Genomic DNA, 19,691 nt, shown 5'->3' on the forward strand with positions numbered 1-19,691 from the left:
GTGCCCAGCGTCCCCATGCCATCAGGGCCCCTCAGTGCCACCAGCAGCCCCTGCAGGTCCTCGGGCTTGGTGTCACGCAGAGGTGGCACCGTGGTGGCACCCGGGGGGTGGTCCCGTGGGGATGGGGCTGGTCCGGATGGGGGTGGGCAGGGGACAAAGAGGGACTGGGCCGTGGGACAGGGCGCCTGGCACTGCGTGACCCGGGGACACTGCAGGACACCGCAGAACAAAGAGCATTGTCTCCAGGTCGCTGTTTAATGTCTTGGGGGGTGGGATGGGGACAGGGACGTGGGACAGGTGGGACAGGGCTGGGGGCCATCGGGGTGGAGAAGGTGGGATGGGAACAGGGGGAACGGGCTCCCCCTGCCTCAGTTTCCCCAGGAGAGTTCGGCTCGGCTGGGGACGCAGCGTCAGGGCAGGAGGGGACCCAAGAGGGGACCCAGGAGGGGACCCATGCGGGCACCTGGGCGACCCCAATCCCTTTGCCTAGGGCTCGGGCAGGCTCTGCCCGTCCTCCTCGGGCTGGCATCCCGTGTCCCCAGCCTGGCTCAGGGTGCCCACCTCCTGCCCCTGGCGGTGCGGGGGGCTGGCACAGAGGGTGCCACGAGCAGCCACGAGCTGCGGGGCCGCACGCCGCAGGAGCTCCAGCAGCGGGCACTCGCAGGCCCAGGGGTTGCCCGAGATGTCGAGGGACAGCGGGGGGCCGGGGGGGCGCGGGGGCAGCTCCAGGGCCCGCAGCCGGTTGTGCGCCAGGTCGAGGACCTGGAGGTGGCTGAGGGGGGCAAAGAGGCCGGCGGGCAGCGCCTGCAGCTCGTTGCCCTGCAGGAAAAGCAGGCGCAGGGCGGGCACGGGCGCGAAGGCGTCGGGGGGCAGCGCGCGGAGCCGGTTCCCCTCCAGGTCGAGCCGCTCCAGCTCCCGCAGCCCAGCCAGAGAGCCCGAGTCCAGGCTCTGCAGGCGGTTGTGGGACAGGTCCAGGCTGTGCAGGGACACCAGCGGGCGGAAAACCTCCGGAGGCAGCTCTGCCAGCGCGTTGGCCCCCACGTCGAGCCAGCGCAGGCGGGCCAGGAGCTGGAACCAGGAGGGCTGCAGCGCCCGCAGGCGGTTCCCCCGCAGCACCAGGTGCTGCAGGAGCTGGGAGCGCTGGAAGAGGCCGGCGGGCAGCTCGGGCAGCGCGTTGTCCGTCAGGTCGAGGACGCGCAGGGAGGGCACGGGCCACAGCAGCTCCTCGGGCAGGGAGGCCAGGAGGTTGGAGGCAAGGTGCAGCTCCTGCAGCTCCGGCAGCCCCGCCAGGGCGTCGGGGGGCAGGGTGGTCACGGCCGTGAACTCCACCGAGACGGCCAGCGTGGTGGGGGGCAGCCCCCCGGGGAAGGTGCGCAGGGTGGGCTCGGTGCAGACGAAGCGGGTGGCGTTGGGCTGCAGGGGGCACGGCGTGGAGGGGCTGCTCAGCACCAGCAGCAGCAGCGGCGGCAGGATCCGGGCCGGCGGCACCATGGTGGTGCTGGGGCTGCGGGCAGGAGGCTGCCGTCACCCGAGGGTTGTGCAAGCCCTGCAGCTCCCAGCCCCGCCACCGCCTCTCCAAATGTCCCCGTCCCCGTGTCCCCTGTCCCCAACCCCGCTCCCGGCTGCCCCCCCAGCCCTGTCCTCACCTCCTGCAGGGGTCGGCCGGGCTCCTCGGGGGCTGACGGTCCTGGCTCCTTCCTCCCCGGTGGTGGTGGCCGTCACCGGGGCTGGTTGGTGGCTCGTCCTCACGTGCCGCTCGGGAAATCACCGCCTTCGCCAGCGCTGCCAGCTCGCACGGTGCCAGCACCCGGGGCAGGGGCAGGGCGCTCACATCCCCTCGTCCCCATCACCCCACAGCATGGGGGGGGCACGGCATTGACCTCCTGCACACCACAGGGGGCTGGGGGCACGGTGGGTGCCCCCCCCCGGGCTGTGGGTGTCCACAAGAGGGTGCGAGTGCGCGGAGATGGGGGTGGGTGTGCACGCTGGGAGAGGAGGCTTAGCGCAACAGGACGCACGCTCCCCCTGCCCCAAATCACCCTCCAGCCCCTTGCCTCCCCCAGCTGGCCCCGTGCCCCCCAGGGGACCCACCCGTGGGACGTGGCCGTCCCCATTTCCATGCTGCCAGGATGTGGCCGGGCACCGGCAGCAGCCGCACGCCCCGGTGCAGGCAAATCCCCCGGGATGTGGGGGGAGCGCCCAGCACCATGACCTGCTTTGCCTCTCCCCGTGCCACATCCCGGAGCCCCCCCCCCCCCCGGAGCAGAGAAGCAGCGTCCGAGGTGGCGGCAGCGGGGAGGGAATTCTCCTCTTGTAAACAGAAATTTATTGCGGGGCTCCGGGGTTATACAGAGACGTTTCCGCTGTCGCATGCATGGCCGGCCCGGGGCGGCGGGGTGCCCACGGTGCCCTGGCACCCTATTTACAGCGTGGGGCAGTGCTGCGGGCCGGCCCCCCCCCCCCCCCAAGGGGCACGCAGCACCCGCAGCCCCCCTGTGCGCAGCCCCCTGGGGAGCACCGGGCTGACCCGCCTCGGTACCGGGGGGGTCCTGACCCCTTTTTGCCCCCCCCCCCCTTCTCGCTCCTGCCTGCAGCTGGGGCAGGGCCGGCACCGAAAGGGCACCCTTTGCCAGCAGAGAGTGGGGTCAGTGGGACCCCCAGCGCGCCCCGGTGAGAGCAGGGCCCCCCCCCCCCTCCAGGCTCCAGCCCCCAGCAGTGCTTTTGAGGAGGGGAGAGCTGGGGGCTTGGAGCTGGAGGGGGCTGCTCGGTGCTGTCCTGTCCGGGTGTCCCCAGGGTGCTGGCAGCACCCACAAAGCCCCCTGAGTGCCCAGGCAGGGCTGATTCGGGACTGGGGGGGCTCCGGGGAGGTGCGGGGGTACAGCCTCGCTCTGCCTCAGTTTCGCCCGTGTCCGTGTGTCCATCCTGCTGCCTCCCAGGGATCCCCCCCCAGGGCGCAGCGGTCCCTGGGTCCAGCCTGCGGAGGGGACGGGACAGACGGACACCCGGAGCACAGGGCACTGCCCCGTGCCAGCCGGGGACAGTGGGGACAGGTGGGGACGGCCCCAAACCCTGCACCCGTCCCCCATGCAGCATCTCAGCCCTCCCCGTGCCCGCCGCTCCTGCCCTGGGGTCACCTCGTCCCCGTCCCCAGGGAACCCGGGGGGGGGACCGCGGCGCGGCGTGGAGGTGGAGAGCGTCCACAAGAGCGTGGGCAGCGCCCGTGGGTGCCGGGACGGGCAGCGGGGCCCTATTTGCCCGAGGGAGTCCGCTCCACGCCGTAGCGCAGGAGGTGGTGCAGGTCCGTGAGCGCCCGTGGGGGGCCCGCGCCGTGCGCCCGCGGTGCCGTGCCGTGCCGCCCGTAGCCCCCCGCCGGCGCTTCGCCGCTGTTAAATGTGTGGTTCCTCTTGAGGTGGGCGCCGGGGCGGCCCGTGCCGTTGTTGGCGTTGAAGTTCAGCTGCTCGGGGTGCCAGGGCGGCCCCTCGGCAAAGTCCCCCCCATCCCCACCCGGCGCCGAAACCACGCGCCGGCGGTCGGGGCTGGGGCGCGGCGTGCCGGCGAAGTCGCCGTAGGAGCTGCGGGGCGGGCGGCGGGCGCCGGTGGCGGGGTGCTGCCGGGCACGGGGACCCTCGGGGGGGTCCCGGCCCCAGTGCCCGTCGCCCGAGGAGTCGCTGAGTTCGGCCTCCAGCTCCTGGTCCACCAGGATGGCGTGGCAGGAGAGGGGCATGCCGCGGGCCGAGCGGCCGGGGCCGGCGTGGAGACGTCCAGCGGCGGCGGCGGCGGCGGTGGCGGCGGTGCCGGGGTCCCGCAGCGCGGCGTTGATGATGTTGTGGCTCTGCTCCCAGGTGCAGTTTTGGAGGGTGCCGGGGCAGCGCTTCTGCTGCAGCGGGGTCTGCTCCGGCGTGGGCAGGACGCCCGAGTCCAGGTCGTGTTGGCTCGCCTTGCCCAGCTCCTTGGGCCAGCCGTTGGGCATGAGCGGGGCCAGCAGGGCTCCGGGTTGCCCCGCGCGCGCTCGCCGCTCGCCCAGCCGGCTGACGCTCACCACCGACTCGCTGTGTGCCAGGATGGTCTCCTTGTCCTTGCGCCGCGCCAGCTCCTTGCGGTCCCGGTGCCCGATGAACCAGCAGACGCTGAAGCCCGAGATGACGGCGCCGATGACGAAGGCGGCCACGGAGGAGATCACCAGCAGGTTCACCGACACCAGCCCGTCCGGCTCGTCCACGAAGCTCTCGGTCACCAGCCCTTGGTGACGGCAAGGGGGGGGGGGCGTCAGGGGATGGCTGCGGTGTCCCCCCCCGGTGTCCCCGAGCCCCCTCCCTGCCCCACGCTCACCCTCGCACTCGCCCAGGTGCGATGTGCTGCCACCGGCAATGTCCTGCTCGAAAGCTGTCCTGTGAGGGGGGGGACATAAATTTTTTTTGGGGGGGTTAGTGCCTAACAGCCTGGCACGGGGCTGGCAGCTTGCTTCAGCCAGTGCTGCATTTGCTGGGGTTAGGTTTGGGGAGCAGGTGGAGCTGATGCAGCTCAAGCTTCGCAGGCTCTGGGGAGCCCCTGGGACCCCCCCGTTCCCCTCGTGCCCCCCCCCCCCACTCCATTACCTGGGGCTGGGCTCCAGGAAGATGCAGGAGCCCTCGGGCGTCCAGCCACAGTACGGATCCCGGCTCCCAAGGCAGTTCCTGGCAGGGCACAGCGGGGTCAGGAACACCCCCGGCACAGGGGGGGGGGCGACACCCCGGCCCCCTCCAGGAACCCTGCCCCAGCACCGTGCCTCAGTTTCCCCCAGCGGTGCTCCCGTTCCCAGCCCGACCCTGGCACGGGACAGATCCACGGGGTGTCAGAGCCCCCCCCCTCCTCGCACGGAGCCCCCTCACTCACTTCATGCAGCCCGAGTGCTGCTGGCAGCGGGCCACGGGCACCCTGGCCACGCACGGGGGGAAGGCCAGCAGCAGGGACCCGGCCGCCTTGTCCAGCTCCAGGCCCAGCAGCCGCCGCTCGTCCTCCGTGTCCCGGCCACACCTGGGCATGAGGCAGAGCTCAGCTGGTGGGGCAGAGACCAGCTCCCCGCCGGGGGCTGGTCCGGAGGAGGGAGCTCACCTGTGGGCCCCCGTCTCGTCCACAAACCCAGCCCTCTGCCTCCCCCACTCATCCAGCCCTTGTATCCTTCTGTTCCTTTCATCCATCCATCCATCTGTCCGTCCGTCCGTCCTTAACCACCTCATTCCTGCTCCCATTTCACCTTGCAGCCACCAGTCAATCCCTCCACGACCACCTCATCCATCCAAGCACCCCATCAGCCCACCCACCCACCCATCCATCCGACCACCCTCTGTCCAGCCAGCCCTCCCCTTACCCACCCAATCATCAACCCCCTCACCCACCCACCCACCCACCCACCCACCCATCCATCCATCACTCTCATCCATCCACTCACCCATTCATTCAACCACCCGTCCATCTGTCCATCCACCCACCCTTCCATCAATCCATCCATCCATCCGTCTGTCTGTCCATCCATCTGTCCATCCACCCACCCTTCCATTCGTCCACCCACCCTTCCATCCACTCATCCATTCATTCATCCACCCACCCACCCTTCCATCCATCTGTCTGTCCATCCATCCACCCACCCACTCACCCATCCACCCTTCCATCTGTCTGTCTGTCTGTCCATCCATCCATCCACCTGCCCACCCTTTCATCCACCCACTTACCCATCCGTCCGTCCATCCATCCATCCATCCATCCATCCACCCACTCACCCATCCATCCGTCCGTCCGTCCATCCATCCCTCCCTCCACCCGTCCGTCCATCCGTCCGTGCACCCACCCCCCGTACCTCCCCGGCTGGTAGGTCTCAAACTCCTCCAGGAAGACGCTCTGGCTGCCGGGGGGCGCGGGCGCGGGGCTGCGGGTGGCGTTGGGGTGGATGAGGAACTTGAGGACGGTGCCCGTGCTGGAGCCCAGGAACACCACGGTGTGGTTGCCCCACGGCCCCGCCGCGGTGTCCACCACGATCCTGCGGAGCTGGTACCTGCGGTGTGAGCCGAGCGAGGCGCTGGGGAGCCCGCGGGAGGGGAAACTGAGGCAGGGTGGGAGCTGGGACCCCCGGTGGGCGGGGATGGACAGATTGCAGCCAGCCCCCAGCGGGAGCCACCGGGGAGCGCGGGGGGCAGTGGAGGTCCCAAATGGAACCGGTCCAGATCCCAGCCAGACCTGGCCCGGATTCTGCGCAGGAACCAGGCAGACCCAGAGCAGATCCCATCCAGATCCTGGCTCAGATCCCTGCCAAACCCACTCAGGATCCAGCCTGGATCCCCCCCCACCAATCCCAGGGGGTCTCCAGCCCAAATCCCACCTGGGATCCCCCCCGTGACCCCTCACGGGACCCCAGCCGGTCGCCAGCCCCACCGCCTTCCCCCAGCCCCGTGCACACCCTGCCTGCCCTGCCAGCGGGCCCGCGAGCACCGCGTGATTAATTCCCCGTCAAGCAGCAATTAAGGTAGATTTAATTAGGATGAGACGATCTCAACTGCAAAGTTTATGAGATTTATCAGGTCTCCTGGTGCTCGCCCGCCGCTGGCACGCGCCCCTGCGCCTCTCCGCGCGTGCGCGAGGGCAGCGCCGGCGGCTCCCGTGCACCAGCGTGAGCCGCGCACGTGGACACGGCTGTGAGCACCCCACACGTGCACGGACACCCCCGGGGGACCTCCCCCCCTTGAGCCTCCCCGGGCCCGATCCTGCCGCCGGGAGCTCACCGGCTCATGGTGCGGACGATCCAGGGCACGTTGCCCAGGGACGGCACCGCCTCGTCCATCAGCGGGTGCGTCTTGACGAAGGTGAGGATCTCGTCGGGGAAGGTGCTGGAGGAGTTGTAGCGCATCCCCGGGGCCGCACAGCACCCGGGCCTGCCGCCACGGCACGCCGGGGCTCAGCGCCGTCACTGCACGGCTGGCACCTGCCCCCATCCCCATCCCCATCCCCTTCTCCATCCCCATCCCCGTCCCCGCCAGCACCAGCCCTCAGCACCACTCCCATCCCCATCCCTGTCCCCAGCCCCGTCCCCACGTCCCTTTCCCGTCCCCATCCCTGCGCTCACTCACTCACTCACCGCGGCTTCGGCACCATGTCCTCGGGCACCGGCGTCCAGATGGACTCGGGGGATTTCTGCTCCCGGAATCGTCCCTCGAAGACGGCGGCCACTTGGGTCATGTCGAAGGCGCAGACGGCCGAGCCGGGGATGCTGCAGAGACACGGGCACGGGGTGAACACCCCGAGCCATCCCCTCATCCCTGGGGGGGGGCACTCGGTGGGGTCCCAGCCCAGCTCGGGGGGGCTCAGCAGGGCTCGGGGCTGACCTGTTGGTGGGTGTAGAGAAGACGGCGAGCACCACGGGGCGCCCGTCCAGCTCCAGGATGTCGGTCACGGCCTGGATGACGTTGAAGTAGAAGTGCGAGTCGCCCGGCACGGAGCAGTTGAGCCGGGCCTTGAGGAAGGACGTCCACTGCTTCTCTAGCACCCGCTGCGACCCCCCCATGTCGTTCTTGCACACCCGAGCCACTCGGGACACCACCACCTGCCAGGGACGCCTGTCACCGCCTGGCACCCGGCCCCGGGGACGGTCCCCTTGGCCCCGTTCCCACCCCAGCTGCCCCCCGGGGTCACCGCGGGGACCTCTCCCACCTTCTCCAGGTAGTTGTACTCCATGGCGATCTCGCGGAAGAAGAAGTAGACGTGGCTCCTCCACTCCACGGCGTGCACGAAGTAGGGCTCTGCGGGGACAGCAGGGTCAGGGCTGCTCCGGGACGGGACCAGAGGGGACGGGGACGGGTGCCGCGCCGAGCCGCGGGGCGCCGTGCGCCCCAAAAAACACCTTTGAACCACTTGGAGTCGTGCTTGACGGTGCGCAGGGTCGGGCTGTCCCCCAGGCTGCGGTAGATGACGGCGTCGATGGCCAGGAAATCTGTCACCGTGGCCGTGAAGAGCATCCCCCCTGGTGGGACAGAGGCGTGAGTGGGACGCGAGGGTGGGGCGCGGGGAGGGGGACGGCACGTGGGGAGGGGGGACGGACCGGTGAACAGGGCCACGTTGGCGTGCTTGGGGTCGTAGGGGCACCGTGCCATGCCGCTGATGTTGTCCCCGACGGGCTCCAGCGTGTCCATCTGCAGCGGGAGAGACGGGGACGTGAGGGGGGTCACCATGGGGCCGTGAGCAGGACCATGGGGCCGTGAGTGGGGGCCGTGAGCAGGGCCACCATGGGGCCACGAGCAGGGCCACGGGGCCATAAAAGGGCCACCAAAGGGCTGTGAGCAGCAGGGCCATGAGTAGGGCCACCACGGGGCCGTGCAAGGACAGTGGGGTCTGGTGGGTGGTGTCCCCACCCCGGGGAGCAGGACACCCCCATGAGAACTGGACGTGGCACCCCAAGGACTCCCACGTCATGCTCATAACTTCGGGCACATCCACGTGTGCCCTCCCTGCCGTATGGCCCTGGGGGACCCCAGGTGGCTCCAGGTGACCCCGGGTGGCCCCAGGTGACCCCGGGTGGCCCAGAATGACCCCAGGTGACGCCGGGGGGGGGGACACACTCACGCTGTAGTTGGCGCAGACGGGGTTGAAGGCGTTGGTGCCGCACACGAAGAGCAGGCTCTCGTTCCGCACCAGCAGCACCTTGATGAAGTTTCGGCACTCTGCCTGCACCGAGAGGGGGCCCTCAGCCTCCGCGCTCCCCCTCCCCGGCACCAGCCCCGGGGGGCTCCCCCCCCAAAACCCCCCCCCAGCCCCCTCGGTGAGGGTTCGGGCCCCGCGTGGCGTTTACGGGACCTGGCGATTGGATTTGTGGCAGAGCTGAGCCTGCTCCGAGCAGCGGGCCAGAAATAATTAATTACAAACCCAATTATCCAAGCCTCCAATAAATCACCTCGGACACAAAGGGTGGCAGGGAGCCGGGAGGTGACACCGCGGTGGGGGGGGGACGGGACATGCCGGGAGCTGTGCCCCCACGGCACGGGGTGCGGGAGGGTGCAGGGAGGGGGGGGGCGCATGGGGCAGGGACCCCCCCCCGTACCTCGTGTTTCCCCTTCATCTTGCAGATGCTGATGTCGTGCTGGTTCGACTGCCACGTCAGCTTCTGTGGGAAGGGGGGGGGGAGAAAATCCAGTGGGGGGGGTCAGGGTGAAGCCCCCCCCCCGCTGGTGTCCCCCCCCCCCCAGGTCCCCAAAGTGCTTACCCGGTGGTAGCGCAGCTCGCTGCCCGTGCCAGGCTCCAGGCTCACGCGGTAAACGTTGTCCCTAGGGGGGGGGACACGGGGGTGTCACCACCCTGGGGGGCTCGGGGACACCCCCGGGGGCTGCAGGCTCTGTGGACAGCACAGTGCCCCCCCCCCAGACCGTGCCATTGGGGTGCCCAACCCGCAGGGCACGAGGCCGGGGCAGATTTTGGGTGCCGGGGGCAGGTAGCGGGGTCCCTCCTGAGCAAAGGGGGGGCTGCAGGGAGGTGCCAGGTGCCCCCCCCAAGGGAAGGTTTGTGCCCCCCCCCCCGTCCCGTTCCCCACCTGTCCCCGATGAAGAGGGTCCTGTTGACCTTGAGGATGCGCTGGATGTTGAGGCGCTCGGGGCCGGCACCCTCGGGGCCGACCAGGCGGCTCCCCCCGTGGCCCACGAACACGGCGTAGTGCTTCACATCTGGGGGGGGGGTCACAGAGAGGGGGGGGGGACACAGACACACGACACAGGACATCACGCTGCCACCCCATCCCCAAAACCAACCAACCACGCTCCCCAACCCACAGGGGCACCCCAAAACCGTCACCCCATCCCCGACCCCTCTCCGCGCCGTGTGTCCCCCCCCCCCCGATGCGCAACGCCCTGAGCCCCCTCCCCACATCCCTGCCGGGGGGGGGGCGACCCCAGCAGGCACTCACAGTCCTCGGGGGCCACGGTGATGGGGCCGGGCTCCTCGGGGAAGGTGCCACGCGCCGTCCTCTCGGCTGCCAGCAGCAGCAGCAGGACCAGGGGGGCGCGGGGGGGCCGCATGGTCTCCCCCCGGCGCGGGAGGGCACCCGCAGCACCTACGGGTAGGGGACAGGTTATTGGGGAGGGGGCAGCACCCGGTGTCCCCCCCGCTCCGGGCTGAGCCCCACGGATCCCCCCCCCATCGCTGCACCCGCACCCCAAAGCCATCGGAGCCGGCACCTTCATGGGGTGCCCCTGGTGTCGGGGATTTTTTTTTGGGGGGGGGGGGGGTCTTGGCTCGAGGTGGGGGTCCTGGGGCTGGTCCGGTGCCAGCCGTGGGGCTGGGGGACAGCGTGTGGGATTGGCGAGGGGGAAGCGAGTTCCTTCCCCGGCTTGAAGAATGTCAAAAATGCTGGGAAAAGCGGCCCCCACGCCCCCGCTCCCTCCCTGAGGCGCTCCCAGCGCCTGCGCAGCTCCGCACTGGGGCTACTGGGCCCAAACTGGGCCCAAACTGGGCTGCGGGCGTCCTACGGGGTGGGAGCGGGGAAATTTGGGCACTGCGCGGCCACAAACCCCAAAGGGGGGGGAATAATCCTGTGCACGGCCAGGCTGGGAGCATGGGGACATGGGGACAGGGGGATGGGGGTGGGGGGGCTTGGGGATGGGGATATGGGGAGGGGGGGGCACAGGGTCCATGGGGACATGGGGATGGGGGACATGGAGACGGGGGGGGCTTGGGGATGGGGAAATATGGGGATGGGGGGACAGGGGGATGGGGGACACGGGGACGTGGGGATATGGGGACAGGGGGGGCACAGGGAGCACAGCCACCCCACAAACAGGGACGTGGGGAGTGGTTTCCCTATCCCAGCCCTACAGCCACCGTCCCAAACCCGGTCAGGAGGCTTGGGGGGGATCAATGGGAACGCAGGAGCCAGCCCCCACAGCCCCCCCCCCACACAAAGCCACCGCTGTCCCCGTCCCCTTTGGGGCTCCCAGCCCCGTCCCTGTTGGCACCGCGTGGGGCAGAGGCGCCCGGGGCCAGGCTGGGTAATTAACAGCCAGGCAGCGATTTAATTAATTAGCAATCCAGGCTGAGCGGCTTCAATCGAACCATCGCCCTCTCGCTGCGGGGGGGGGTGACATTGTATGGGGCCACCCGCCTCGACCCTGTCCCCTCTGCGGGGTCGTCCCCATCCCTGTCCCCTCGGCAGCCCCACAGCCCCCCCCGGGCACCCCCGACCCCGACCCCGCTGTGCCCCAGCCCCCGGGCAGGACCCGACCCCGGTGGCACAGCCTTGGGGACGAGCAGGTCCCGACCCCACAGCGTCACAGCCTTGGGGACACCAGACCCCGTCCCCGTGGTGTCACAGCCCCGCTCACCCCCCGATGGCTTTTTGGGGACGGGGGGACAACCAAAGCCCCCCATGTCCCTGCTAGGGCCTGATCCTGCCCCCACCAGGGGACCCGTCCCCTTGGGAACCAGCCCGGAATTAATTAATTATCATTATTTTTATTATTTTGCGCCCGGGCTATTTTTTTTTAAACAGCCATTAATGATTTAATTGCGGTAATTAAAGCCTCGCTGCCGTCTCCCCAGGTTCCTCATTTACCTGCAGCCTGGGACCTCTCCTCCAACCTCGTTACCCTAACGAGCTGCCCCACTTTGAGGTCCTCTGGCCTCGTTACCCTAACGAGCCGACCTCGGGTCCCCAGGGAGGTGACGTGGGGGTCCGAGGGGTGGGGGGCCTGGGAAATCCCGGACCAGTTCCAGCCAAATCTCATGGAAATCTCCAAATCGAAGCGAATCCCATAACGGGGCAGAAACCTCCAAATCGGGGTAATTCCCGCACCGGTTCCAGCCACATCTCACGGAAATCTCCAATTAAACCCAAATCTCCCAAACGGGGCAGAGATCCCCAAACCGAAGCGTCCCCACGAGGTCCTGCAGGTGGCCGGAGGAAAAGGGGGGCCCTAAAAGGGGGGCACTAAAAGGGGGGCACTAAAAGGGGGGCCCTAAAAGGGGAACCCTAAAAGGGGAGCCCTAAAAGGGAGCCTGTAAAGGGGGCCCTAAAAGGGGGGCCCTGAAAGGGGGGCACTAAAAGGGAGCCCTAAAAGGGGGGCCCTGAAAGAGGGCTCTAAAAGAGGACCCCAAAAAAGGGAGCCCTAAAAGGGAGCCCTAAAGGAGGAACCCTAAAACGGGGGCCCTAAAAGGGGGGCCCTGAAAGGGGGGCCCTAAAAGGGAAGCCCTAAAAGAGGACCCCAAAAAGGGAAGCCCTAAAAGGGGGGCCCTAAAGGGGGCTCTAAAAGAGGACCCCAAAAAGGGGAGCCCTAAAAGGGGGGCCCTAAAAGGGGGGCTCTAAAAGGGGGGCCCTGAAAGGGAGCCCTAAAAGGGGGGCCCTAAAAGGGGGGCCAAGTCCCCTCGGGACAAGGGAAGGGCTCAGCCCCATACCAGCCACCCGAGAATCCCCTCCTGCTCTGCCCGCAGCCCACCCAAGCCCTGTCCCGGTGGGATTTGGGGTGCGGGACCCCCCCGGGGTCACCCCGGGGTGCTGTAACCCCAGCCGGGGGCTCCGGTGTCACCGTCGTCCCCCCCCCCCCGGCTCGGCGCTGCCGGGGAAACCTGAGCCTCGGGCGGCATAAACGGATAAATGGCCCCAATTGTGTGCGGGAAGAAAAGGCTGGGGGGGGGGGTAAAAAAATAAAAAGGGGGGGGGGGCGGCAGCGAACAGGGCCCCCCTGTTTGGGGACGGCCACCGTGGGGAAACTGAGGCAGGGAGCGGCAAGGGGGGGTCCCAGCGGGGTCGGGGTCTGCGTGTTTGGGATAAGTGGGGTGGGGGGGGCCATGCCCACGCTGGTTTTTTATTTTATTTTATTTTATTTTATTTTATTTTATTTTATTTTATTTTATTTTATTTTATTTCATTTCATTTCATTTCATTTCATTTCATTATCTTTTTTTTTGGGGGGGGGGTGACAGGCAGGCACACGGCCACCCCCCCGGGCACCTCCCCTGCTCCGTGCCTCAGTTTCCCCATCAGACACTGCCCGTCTGCACCCCCAGCTTTGGGATTTGGGGGGGGGGGGGCACACAGCCTCCTGCCCCATCTCTCCCCCCTCGCCCTGCACCCCCCCCCAACACAGCACGAGGCGCAGCCCTGCACTTTTATGCCCCCCCCTCCCCAAATTACAGCCCCGATCCTCTGCAACCCTTCGTTGCCTTTTTTTTTTTGGGGGGGGACACTTTGTGCCTCCCCCTTCCCTCCTGAGGATGGGACCCCCCCTCCCCACATCACCTGGGCCCAAATCCCACTCCTACCCCCCCCGTCCCCCCCCCCAGTGCCCACCTGAGCTCCTCCGCTGCCGGCCACTTGCAGTGGGTGCGTGGGGGGGGTGCTGGGTCCGTGTCCCCCCCCCGGCAGCCCCCAGACTCCGGTGTCCCCTTGGCACAGCCCGCGAGCCGCTCAGCTCTCGCGTGCACGCGTGGCCCCCCCCACACCTCTCCGGCTCCTCCGGGACCCCCGGGTTGGGGGGGGGGTGTGGGGAGCGAGCCCCTGTGCCCCCCCCCCGTGTCCCCCCCCCCCAGCCGCACCAGGTGCCAAGGTAGGGCTGATGTCACCGTAACCGGAGCCGCCCCCCCCCGGCAGCTGTCACCGCGCCTGGGACCGCTTCGAGGTGGGGGGCGGCCACCCCCGGACCCCCCCCCCCACCTCGCCACGGTGCCACCGTGACCCGGGACGCGGAGAGGACCCGGGGGGGGGGGGGGCGCAAAGGGGGTCCCCGCAATGGGGTCACCCCCCCGGGGGTCTCCCCAGCAGCGCGGTGCTGGTGCCAAGGCTGCGCGCCCCCCCCTCCAGGTTCCTTTACCCCCCCCGCGGAATTTATTTCATCTCGGCCGATTTCCACCGGTCCCGTGGAGCTGAGATTTTTTTTTTCCCTTTTTTTTTTTAATATTTTTTCAAATATAAAACCATAAAAAAAAAAAAAAGCAGCGGGAAGGTGCGGAGAGCCCTTGGGTTTCAGCCCCCAAAACGCAACTTTCCGCGGAAAAACGGAGGCGGCGGCCCCCACCCCGCAGCCGGGGATTAATGGGTTCGTTAGGAGACGTTATCCCAAAAAACAAACCCCATAGCGGGGGGGGGGCTCCGAGGCGTTACCCAAATCTCTCCCTTTTCATAGGGATTTGCGCCGTGCTTCGGGTAACGCCAAGCAGCGCAAAGAGCCCGAGAGCGGCGGTAATTAGGTATGCTAATGAGGCCCCGATAATAAGAAAGGCTGAAAAACCCCAAAAGCTGGCCCGGGTCCCCCCCCCCCCCCGCAGCCCACCCAGAAGCGGCCACGCGCCCCCACCCCGTCCCCACGGCGCGTTTTTGGGGACCCCCGCGCTATGGGGTTGGGGCAGCGCCGTGCGGGGTTTTGGGGTCCCCGCAAATTGAAGGTTTTGGGGTCACCCCCCCCCCAAAAAAAAAAAAAAAAAAGAAAAAAAAAGAAAAAAAGGGGGCTCGGGAAGCCCCCAGCCCAGCTGCTGCTGCCACGCAGCCCGGGGTGTGGGGTGGGGGGGACACAAGGCCCCCCCCCCCCCCCCCCAGGTTTCCGTTCCGATGGCAGGGCCAGGAAGCAGCTGTCCCCGCGGCGGGGACGGAGCAAATGTCACCCCCGCCACCTGGCACCGTCCCCAGCCCTCCCATGTGTGTGTGTGTCCCCCCCCCCTTCAAGCAACGCCCCCCGGGGTGTGGGGGGGGGACACCGCAGACACCTCCAAGGGGATGCCAAGAGGATGCGCCCCCCCCTTGCCCTGCGTCCCCCCGCCATCCATGGGGTGCCCCGTGCTGGTGACAGGGACACCAGGCTGTGGTTTTTTTTTTTTGGGGGGGGGGGGACACTGTTGCAGCCCCCCCCCCCTCTTTTACCTTGGCGCTTCCGCGGCGCCGCCGGCTCAGATGTCGCCGGCGGGGCCCCCCCCCCCCCGGCCCCGCGCTCCGGTTACCGGCTCCGCTTACAGCTGCCGTTTATAGCCCCCGGGCCCCCCCCGCAGCACCCCTCGCTGCCCCCCCCCCCCCCCACACCATGTATCCCCCCCCCCTTTGGGCCCAGGCGTTGAGCTCCGGGGGTGGCAGGGACCCCCTGGTCCCCTGGGGGGGCTTTGTCCCCATCGCCCCCCCCAGGAGCGTCCCTGTTCCAATTCCTCCCCCCCCCATTCTCAGCACCCAGCTTGGGTGCACCGGGGGGGGGACACGAGGGTGCCACCCATATGGGTGGCTTTAATTTGCATATTTAATCCACCTCATCTGCATATTAAGGACGGTTTCCTATCGAGGAGGGGAAAATAACCCCGGGGTGGGCACCCCAGGGTGCTGGGGCTGTGTCCCCCCCCCCCGTGCCACCCGTCCCCAGGGCACCTCGCCTCCCCGCGCCCCTCTGGGCACAGCCACTGCCCCCCTTGTCCCCAAAACCACTGTCCCCTTTGTCCCCAAAGCCACACAACCCCCTGCTCGTCCCCTGTTGTAGGGGCACCCTACAATAACAAAACGTGTGTTTAAACCCAGCCCCAAGCGGGCACCCTACAATAACAAAACGCAGCTCCAAGGGGGCACCCTACAATAACAAATGTGTTAAACCCAGCCCCAAGCGGGCACCCTACAACAACAAAACCCAGCTCCAGGCGGGCACCCTACAATAACAACCCCCCCCACCCCAAACTCCGCTCCAAGTGGGGACCCCCCGACAACAAACCGGCACCCTACAATAACAACCCCGTGTCTAAACCCAGCTCCAGGAGGGCACCCTACAATAACAAATGTGTTAAACCCAGCTCCAAATGGGCACCCTACAACAACAAAACCCAGCTCCAGGAGGGCACCCTACAACAACCACCCCATGCAGACCCGGCATTAAAAGCCCCCCCACGACACGGGGGCGGTGCAAAACAACATTTAGGAGCACCCCAACCAAACAAAGCAGCCGAGGTCACCCCGGTTTTGGGGAAAAAACTTCCCAATCGCGATCTCGGGTCCCAGGAACCCGGCGCGGAGAGCCAGGCAGGCAGGAGGAGGCCCCCGTCAGCCTCCTCGATTTTTTAAGCCCTAATAAAAGTTTCTTTGGTGGTGGTGTTTTTATTTCCTCTTTAGCCTCCCCCGCGTCTCCTCCAGGCCGGGACGCGCTCGGCTGCCTCGCTCTCGTTGGGAAAATGTTCCCTTTAATTGCTCCGAGGCCAGGCACCAGCGCCTCGATTCGAAATTTCTACGCTTCAGGAAACTTATTTGGAGTTCAAGCAGATGAAAATCGCCGCCGTGCTCCGCGAAGGCCGGCGGAGAGGAGCCAGGGGTGCGGGTGGGTGCAGGGGCCCACGGGTGTCCCCGGGGTGACAGCAGCCCCCCCGAGCACCCACTTTGTGCCCCCCCCCTCCCTGCTCTGAGCCAGGCACCTTGCGGGTGCGCTGCGGGCTGAGCTCTGCTGGGGGAGCAGCACCCAAATTTTGGGAAGGGGCTGCCCCGGTGCCCCGTTCACCCCCTGCCCCATGGCACAGCACGGCACTGCTCTGTCTGGGGGCCACTCGGGCCCCCCCCAGAGCCACGACCCCCCCGGAGCCACGACCCCCCTGCTTTGGGGCACGCTGGAGCCGGGCAGCGCGGGCACCGGAGAGGGGCCATGGGATGGTGGCGGGGAACAAAGGGCCATTGTTTGCAGTCGTGCCCCCCCCACGCCTCCACCCCCGCGCCCGCTGCCTCGCCGGAAGGTCAGGTGTTGCCTCACTGCCCCCGAAAATGCTCCGTGCTCTGCCACTGTCCCCAAATTGTCCCCTTGGCACAGGCCGGCGCTCGGCTCCCTCCTGGCTGTGGCGCCTGGGACCGAGCTGGGACCCCCAAGGGTCCTCGCCCTGAGCTGAGGTGGCCTTGGGGACACCTCCAACGGTGCCACCACCACCCGGTGCCACCACCCCTGCGCCCACCCTCAGCGGTGCCATCATCACCCTCACGTCTTTGGGCAGGGGGGGCTGCAGGAGCCGGGGGGCCGTGCTCACATTCCTCCTCCGTGCACAACTCAGCCCCCCCGTGCCAACCCCTCATGTCCCCCCCCAGTGCCGCCACCAGCACCGCAAAGCCCCCTCCCGGCCAGGAAGGTGACAAAAAGTCCCCGAGCCACCACCACAGGACACGGGGACCCCCGGCTGTCCCCCCCTTGGGGCCGAGCAGATGCGCACGGCGAGGCAGATGTGTTGCTAAGGGCCCAGGAGCGGCAGCAAGGAGGGAAAAAAAAAGAAAAAAGAAAGAAAAAAAAAAAAAGATTATTGATTCCTGCTTCCGGGGGAGGAACCGTTCAAAGGCAGAGGGAGCCTTTGAGGAGGATTTCAAAGGGCCGGGGAGGGAGCGGGTGCAGGCGGCTCGGTGGCACCGGGGTCCGTGGGCACCGGGTGCCTGCCGTGTGTGCGCCGGTGCCAGCGTGTGCCGGATACCACATGTGCACACGTGTGTGCCAGATACAGGTGCACACGCGTGTGCCGGCTGCCACGGGTGCACACGCGTGTGCAGGCGTCGGTGCAGGCACATGGGTGCACACAGGTGGCACAGGTTGGCACCGGGCTGCGTGCGGGTGCTGCTGCACGTGCACGACGCCGGCACGGGCACGCTGCTGTCAGCTTGGGCACGCTCCTGCTGCCGTGTGAGCGTGCAAGGCACGGGGCTCGTGCGCTGCGTGCACAGGAGTGCACCCAGGTGGGTGTGCACGGGTGCGCAGGTGCCCGTCGTGCACGTGGGGGTGCACGTGGTGGCACGCAGGGCTGGCACAAGCATGTGTGGTGCTGCCACAGCTGCACGTGCCGGCACGGAGGGCTGGCACGAGGGCTGCCACGCACGTGTGTGCACGAGCATGTGCAAGCCACGGGGGCCGTGCACGAGGCGAGGGCCGCAGGAAGGGCAGGAGCTGCTCCCCACGAGCACGCGGGTACCGGCAGGGTGCAGGGTGCAGGGCAGCACCCATAGGAGCCATCCCCGGCCACCGTGCACCCGGCCCCGGGCTGGGGATCTGGGGGCTCGCTGGGGCTGGGGGGGGTCCCCGGGGGTGGGCGCGGTGCGGGGGCTATTCGCAGCGCTGACCTCACGCCGCGCAAGCTAACTCCCGGAAAGGTGAAATGAAGGAGAGGGCGCAGCAGGTGCCGGGGCAGCTGCCGGGGTTATTTGCAGCTCCGCGCTCGCTACCTGCTGCCGACGCCGCGCCGAGCCGGGCAGGATCCGGCCCCTCGCGGCGCAGGCGGGGACGGTTCTTGGCTCCCGGCCTCCCAAATCACCTTCGGAACGCTTCCGAATTCGCTGGCACTTTATCTCGACGTCCCCCCGGCGGGCGGTGATGAATTGGGCCGCTTATAACCCAGTTGTGTTCCAGCGCCGAAACCCGGGCGGGATCCGACCTCGCCGAGGGGACGTGGGTGCCGCTGCCTCTGCCCCTCCCCTCCTTCCCCTCCTCCTTTGCTTGGTTTGGGCCCCGCAGGCCGGGCGGGATGGCGACGGCCACCTCCCCAACCCAGTCCTGGCTGCGCCACCCCTGCTCCGTGCCTCAGTTTCCCCACTTGATACCCAACCACCCCGCGGGCGTTCACAGCTCTGGGTCACCCCGACGGGGACACCTCACGGCGTGGGCTGGCGTCCCCCCTCCCCGGCACCCACTCGGCCTTGAACCCAGCGCCGGGGGACCGACAGGAGCACCCTGCACCGAGCATGTCCGCGGCGCTGTGGGGTTTGATGGGATTATCCCCGTGGGCAGGATTACACGGGGGAGAGCCGGGGATTAGCCACGGCGCATCAGCGCGCTGCCTCCACCACCATGGCCGGCCTTGCTGCCAGCCAGCCAAAGGCCTCCGCGCCGCACTGGGAGGAACTGGGAGGAACTGGGACTGAGCCGGGGCGGCCAGGCCCTCGGCCATGCCACCGGGGTCCCCCAGGAGCTCCTCTGGGGACCGGTGGCTTCGTCAGCCACCGCCGCCTGCTGTGTAATTAACCGGCTGCCGCTTGCGGGAACCGCACAAAGAGATGAGAGGGATCTTTCTTTCTTTCTTTTTTTTTTTTTTTTTCTCCTTTTTTTTTTTTTTTTTTTTAATTTGACAAAATTGTAATTAAATAGGGAGTAAAAATCCTGTTAGCACAACCCGGCCCCGCTGGGAGGCTCCTGCGCTCCAGACGAGCCTTCTCCTTCTCCCTCTCCCTCCTGCCTTCGCTGAGGGAACCGGCACCTCGCTCCGAGCCGTGGCCACGCTCCACAACCGGGGGTGGGGGACAGCAAGGACGAGCAGGAGGACCCCAAAAACCACCCCCCCTCCATACCGGGGCTGCCTGGGGGGGTGTCGGCACCATCCTTGTGCCACCAGGCTGCGAGCGGCTGGCGGAAAGCCGGAGCCCCCTCGGCATCGCCACGCTCCGTGGGAAAACCTCACCAAAAACCTCACCAAAAGGGACCCCGAAAGCGGCCCCCACGTGAGAGATGTGCCCCCCCCCCCCGGCCCCACCGGCCCTGGCTGCTCCCCACCGTGTTGGCGTGCGCAGCTCAGCCCACCGAAAAATTAAATCACCGTCCAGACCGGCAGGTTTAATTAAAAATCCTCGGGCTTGGCTAAGGACACGAGGCGAGCCCGGTGCTGCAGCGTGGAGCTGCGGCGAGCCCCGGGACGCGGCGAGCACACGGCGGGCGGGCGAGGGTCTCGAGGCTGGGGAGGGAAAGGGGGTGGCAGAGGACCCCCCCCCCCGGCACCCGTAC

At 67.8% G+C, this 19,691-nt stretch overlaps 2 protein-coding genes across 5 annotated transcripts; both read right to left on the bottom strand.

Annotated features, from left to right (window-relative positions):
- Positions 1 to 248: 248 nt before the first annotated feature.
- Positions 249 to 1,857, bottom strand: LRG1 (leucine rich alpha-2-glycoprotein 1). The gene is made up of 2 exons (XM_084302560.1): positions 1,647 to 1,857; positions 249 to 1,504 (listed from the first exon to the last, which is right to left on the bottom strand). The coding sequence occupies exon 2, from the start codon at positions 1,489 to 1,491 to the stop codon at positions 487 to 489; it is 1,005 nt and encodes a 334-aa protein (XP_084158686.1). The 5' UTR covers positions 1,492 to 1,504; positions 1,647 to 1,857; the 3' UTR covers positions 249 to 486.
- Positions 1,858 to 2,311: 454 nt separating this feature from the next.
- SEMA6B (semaphorin 6B) lies at positions 2,312 to 13,431 on the bottom strand. 4 transcript variants are annotated; one of them, XM_084302491.1, is made up of 19 exons: positions 13,295 to 13,431; positions 11,561 to 11,892; positions 9,917 to 10,063; positions 9,548 to 9,677; positions 9,224 to 9,284; positions 9,062 to 9,124; positions 8,587 to 8,688; positions 8,066 to 8,156; positions 7,868 to 7,987; positions 7,678 to 7,766; positions 7,353 to 7,570; positions 7,106 to 7,237; positions 6,753 to 6,902; positions 5,834 to 6,052; positions 4,873 to 5,013; positions 4,596 to 4,673; positions 4,330 to 4,388; positions 4,040 to 4,239; positions 2,312 to 3,949 (listed from the first exon to the last, which is right to left on the bottom strand). In XM_084302491.1, the coding sequence occupies exons 2-19, from the start codon at positions 11,730 to 11,732 to the stop codon at positions 3,248 to 3,250; spliced, it is 2,874 nt and encodes a 957-aa protein (XP_084158617.1). In that variant the 5' UTR covers positions 11,733 to 11,892; positions 13,295 to 13,431; the 3' UTR covers positions 2,312 to 3,247. The 4 variants fall into 4 exon arrangements, with proteins under 4 accessions (XP_084158617.1, XP_084158616.1, XP_084158615.1 ...); XM_084302490.1 differs by having other exon boundaries at positions 2,312 to 4,239; positions 5,834 to 6,028; XM_084302489.1 differs by having other exon boundaries at positions 2,312 to 4,239.
- Between the last annotated feature and the right edge of the window lie 6,260 nt (positions 13,432 to 19,691).

Source organism: Netta rufina (genome assembly GCF_964035555.1).
Source record: "Netta rufina genome assembly, chromosome: 28".
Taxonomy (NCBI): domain Eukaryota; kingdom Metazoa; phylum Chordata; class Aves; order Anseriformes; family Anatidae; genus Netta; species Netta rufina.